Source organism: Leptonychotes weddellii, chromosome 11 (genome assembly GCF_054177405.1).
Source record: "Leptonychotes weddellii isolate Sample4059 chromosome 11, ASM5417740v2, whole genome shotgun sequence".
Classification (NCBI taxonomy): Eukaryota; Metazoa; Chordata; class Mammalia; order Carnivora; family Phocidae; genus Leptonychotes; species Leptonychotes weddellii.
The window spans coordinates 77,539,339-77,544,687 of NC_138379.1; the positions used below are offsets into that span (position 1 = coordinate 77,539,339).

Genomic DNA, 5,349 nt, shown 5'->3' on the forward strand with positions numbered 1-5,349 from the left:
AATTTCAATAGAATTATAGTTTTTCTCAAAACCCCTTCTATCACATTTCATATAACAAATAGAATATAAAACTACAAAGGATAATCCTATGCTGTGTATGTAAAACACCTGACTTGTTTTCTCTGATATATTCTTCCCCCTGGAAGAAGTACAAACCACTTTATAGTACTTAAATGCATTAACTGAAAAAAAATTAGAAAAACTAAATTGCCTCTATTAAAACTTTACCATCCTTAAATTTTACAATCTGTCTTTATATCTGTTTTTCTGATGGTTTCCAAAATAATCTGAAAGAATGGAACCTAATTTTGAAGAATATTTTTTTCTGAAATTGAAACAGATTTCATTTGTATTTGAGTGTCATCAAATGAAAGATTAATGACTTTTAAATCCACTCTTTGGGCCACCTCAAAATAGTGATAAAATACATAAAGACTGAATGCACCTTTGCAATGTCTACAAACTATTCTAAATTCCACAGCTATAAATACTTTTTTCCAATAGGGAAAACAATTTTATTAAAACAGTTAGTAAAAGAAAAGCAAAATGAAAATTCCACCCAAGATCAGCTACTTCATATAAATAGTTAAGTGAAAATCAAGCTTATTAATATTGAAGTCAGAAGATGGGGGAATGAGTGGCCATTTAAAAACCACAAGTCAATGCCATTTAGCAATGCCAAACACCTCAAAAACAAACAAGTCAACAATCTAACTATGCTAACTTTCAAAATACCTAAATATTGAGTGGAGATTAGAAAACAGTAACATAGTAAATGTTATTAAAGTTATCTTAGAACACGTTTAAATTGTCACTTCACATGTCATATTAAGGATTTTTGAGTGATCATTGTTTTGCCCATTCTCTCAAAAGAAAAACAAGCCAAAATCCCATTACAGAAAGGACACCATCACAATTTAATTTACTCATTACATAGTTCTTTCAAATTGTCATTGTTCTCCCAGCTGTAATTTGAGGTTTTGTAGTTCAAAATCCGTATGGGAGTAGCATATGGAAGCCACCAAAAACAGGAGTGATGTTACTGTCCCTAGGACCCAGCAGTCCTGTGAGTTTAACTTTTTAAATATCAAATAACTTAAGCTTTTATTCTATCCATAGAAATCCTGTCATCCACATAATATTCTGGAGCCTTCCTGAAAGAAAAGTTATCCAAAGATTTCTTTTCTCATTTTACTTTCTATTCCTCATCCCAAATTGAGGGGGCTTTATTTATTTATTTATTTAAGATTTTATTTATTTATTTGACAGAGAGAGAGAGAGAGCACAAGCAGGGGGAGCAGCAGGCAGAGGGAGAAGCAGGCTCCCATTGAGCAGGGAGCCCGATGTGGAGCTTGATCCCAGGACCTGGGATCATGACCTGAGCCAAAGGCAGACACTTAACCGACTGAGCCTGCCAACTTGAGTTTTGACTAGCATTCATTATTTTATCTCCTTAAGATGCTGTCCTCGCTCTACCTGGTTCCCCACAAATGAGGCCATAGCCATTGGTCTTCATTCCCAAGACCGCTATTAATATATGGTCATTGTGTATAATAAGTTTTAATGAAAACTTTATGGATAGTGAAGGATAATGACAGCTCTATGAAATAGGTTACAAATTCAGAATGAAATACAGTTTTAAAATCTCATTGTCTATTCCCTACTGAAGGAGCTCTCATTTATTGGCCATGTATCTCTTTGGGTCATACACTAATGGCCTGTTCCTGGAAAATTTTTCTCCTGTGTCTTGTTTTTTAAATTACAAGACCCTGAAAATATTTCACATTTTTTCTTATAAAAAAAGTCAGCATTCAAAATGGAAATGTTTTCTCATATTTCATGTTTACTAAAATAAAAATAAAATGAATTAGAAAGTATACTAGAAATGGGGCACCAGGGTGGCTCAGTCAGTTAAGCAATCAGACTCTTGGTTTCAGCTCAGGTCATAATCTAATGTGAGATAAAGCCCCATGTTGGGCTCCGCACTCTGCCCCTCCTCCCACTCATGCACACATGTGCTCTCTCTCTAAAATAAATCTTTTTTTTTTTTTAAAGAAAGTATACTAAAAAAGAGTAGTTGACTTGAAATTAGGCAGCTAATAGCTTATTCTAGAATTCTTCATGAAAAGCTGCGTGACTTTAAGTATTCAGTAACCTCAATATATATTGACAATCTATTATGTGTGACTTTGAATGTAGAGAAGTAAATATGAAATGTCTGTTAAAATAAACTTAATGTATAGGGTTTGCATCTGCAAAGCGGAGTAAAATTGATAGTTGTTATGGAATCTGCTGTAATTGTGAAACACTGGCATTTGAAGGAGTCATATTCCTGCCCACAGTAGAACTGAAAGAAAAGAGTAAACAGACATTATGTGAATCATGCTTCCAATAGAACCTTAGAGATGGCAGTTAAGAAACCCCACAATGCACAAGGTCACACTGGTGTTATTTTATTTTATTTTTTTTAAAGATTTTATTTATTTATTTGACAGAGAAAGACACAGCAAGAGAGGGAACACAAACGGGGAGCGGGAGAGGGAGAAGCAGACTCCCTGCCGAGCAGGGAGCCCGATGTGGGACTCGATCCCGGGACTCCAGGATCATGGCCTGAGCCGAAGGCAGTCGCTTAACCAACTGAGCCACCCAGGCGCCCTGGTGTTATTTTATTGATCATTTGCAGAATCATTCACCTTTATCCAGGAGAAAAAAAGTCCATTAATTACAATAAAAAAGATGAATTTATTCCTTAATGTTATTCTTAAATAGGAAAAATGAGAGAAAGGAATTAAAGTTGCAAAAATGATGTTGAAAGGAAGCAGACCAACCCTAAAAAAAATTAGAACCAAATAGAGAGAAGACTCAAATTTCCTTTACCACAGTGAGAAAGTAATAGGATAAGGAGACTACCACTAAAAATATTGTAAATAAACACATGGAATCGCCCTGCCCCATGACTATCTGCACAGAAACACTGACTGTGATCAAAACTTTCTCCTAATGAGGGTTTTACTCAGAGCAATTTTAACATCTTTGATCCTCAAGCTATAAATGAAAGGGTTCATCACGGGAACCACATTGGTATAAAAGACAGAAGAGATTTTTTCCTCATCCATACCCCCAACAGAAGATGGTTTAAGATACACAAATGCACCTGATCCAAAGAAGAAAGAAACAGCAACTATGTGGGAACTGCAGGTGCTGAAGGCTTTGGACCTGCCCTCAGTGGAGCTGATGCTCAGGATGCTGGAGAGGATGAAACCATAAGAGACAAAGATGGTGACACTGGATACAATCACACTGATGCCCGCCACAATGAAAACCACCAGCTCACTGACATAAGTGCTGGTGCAGGAGAGCTGGAGCAGAGGGAGAATATCACAAAAATAATGGTTGATAGTGTTTGCATCACAGAAGGTCAGTCTCAGCATGCATCCTGTGTGGGCCATAGCACCTGAAAATGCCATCAAATATGAACCAAGCATAAGGCTGGAACACACTTTAGGGGACATGGCAACATTATACAAAAGTGGGTTACAGATGGCCACATAGCCATCATAGGCCATTGATGTCAGCACATAAGCTTCAGAAATGCCAAAAAAACAAAAAAAGTAAAGCTGGGTCATGCACCCCCTGTAGGAGATAATATTCTTCTTTGATGTGAAGTTAATCAGCATTTTGGGTGTAAACACACAAGAGTAACAGAGGTCTATGAAGGACAAATTGAAGAGGAAAAAGTACAAGGGGGTTTGGAGGTGTGAATTCAGCCCAATTAGAGTTATCAGGCCCAAATTTCCCAACACAGTGAACACATACATGACTAGAAACAGGCAGAACAGGGGGAGCTGGAGGTCTGATAGGTCTGTTAGCCCCATCAGAATGAATTCAGTCACAAAAGAAGCATTTCCAGGAGTCATTCTTCTCCAATGGGATCTGTGGACACAGGAGAAACGGGTTGCATTACAGAAGAACTCAGCTCTTCCTGTAATATCCCATCTTATAAGGGAGTGTATACACTAGGAATGTCTGAGACTAGCCAACCTGGACACATAGAATCTGCCTTTTCCATTGGCATGAGACTACGTGACAGGACTTTCCCTTACTAGAGTCTTAATGAGGTAAATATAGCAAAGGGCATCACGAACTTAGCCTGCGGAGGAAAGGCCAGTGCTGCCACATGCAAATGTGACTGCTGGAAAACCAAGGGTAAGTAAGAAGAAGCATGGCCCAGGACAGAATCATCCTTCTCTGATTGCACAATTTCTTCATTCACTTGAACCTTCTCACTAGCAAAATTGGAGGCAGAGATCCTAATAACCTAAAGCTAGCCTCTAATGAACCAGATTAGACTTGGTGGGTTGGGAACCATGAATGTTATTCCTAATCCAACACTAAGGAACCAGAGTCTAGGGAAGGTTGAGTTACTGCCACATGTCATAGAGAAAAAGCCATAAATCTAGAAGATTGAGAGTTCCACCCATGGAGAGGGAACTTACTGAGATACTGCATCCACTGTACCCCCTGATCTCCAAACATTCTCTTATCCCCCTGAAGCATATTCTCCTGCCAGCTTCATTTGAGTCTCAGGACTACATAAATGGGAAAGAAAGGGCTTATCTTAGATTTTTGGACCTCCATCTCAAAACAAGGACACTGATATAAACAGAATTCAGACACTCACCCTCCTTAGGCCAAAAAACGTCGGTGCTTCCTTATCCTTGGTATTTACCCCTGTGGTCTTGGAAAGGCAATTTCAGGCTCTAAACTTTGGTTCCTTTAATTCTAAAAGGATTTAGCCCAGACTTAATTTCAAATATGCTCTTCAAATATTTCTGGACTATAAATCATAACTTCTGATTATAACTGAGTTCTCTCAAGTGGCAGAGAAAAATAGTCTTTATTATTATCACATTTGCTACTTGCTAAAAGACACAGAAGATTGAATGTGAGCTGAATGATAAAGTGCAGTTGATTATAAAAACAGGGTAGAAGTTTGCTCAGGCTCTTCCCCAAGGAATAGATTCTATGCGTAAAAGAGAAATAGGGGATTGATTGTGTTTACACTCAGAACCACAATCTCTATTTAGTTCCTTAGGGACTCAAAATCTAATCAAGTTTACACTTCACTCTAAGGGTTGTACATCCTCCAAGGTAGAAGCAAAAATAAACTCCTATCTTCCTATCATCTTCATCTCTTACGGAAAATCTATTGCATAGGTTCTCTCTTTCTTCCCATATCTTAAATGAAAATTTTCCATAGATTCTGCCTACAGGCTTCTTTATTTCTTTACCTGAAATATTTCAAATATTGCAGTAATTCAATTCAATTGTTGTTTCTCCTGGGTTAAC

The 5,349-nt window shown here is 37.6% G+C and overlaps 1 protein-coding gene across 1 annotated transcript; it reads right to left on the minus strand.

The window, feature by feature from the left end:
• Positions 1–2,984: 2,984 nt before the first annotated feature.
• LOC102744511 (olfactory receptor 8B3-like) lies at positions 2,985–4,891 on the minus strand. The gene has a single exon (XM_081797443.1). It carries the CDS (start codon positions 3,915–3,917, stop codon positions 2,985–2,987), a length of 933 nt encoding a protein of 310 aa, XP_081653569.1. The 5' UTR covers positions 3,918–4,891.
• Positions 4,892–5,349: the final 458 nt, after the last annotated feature.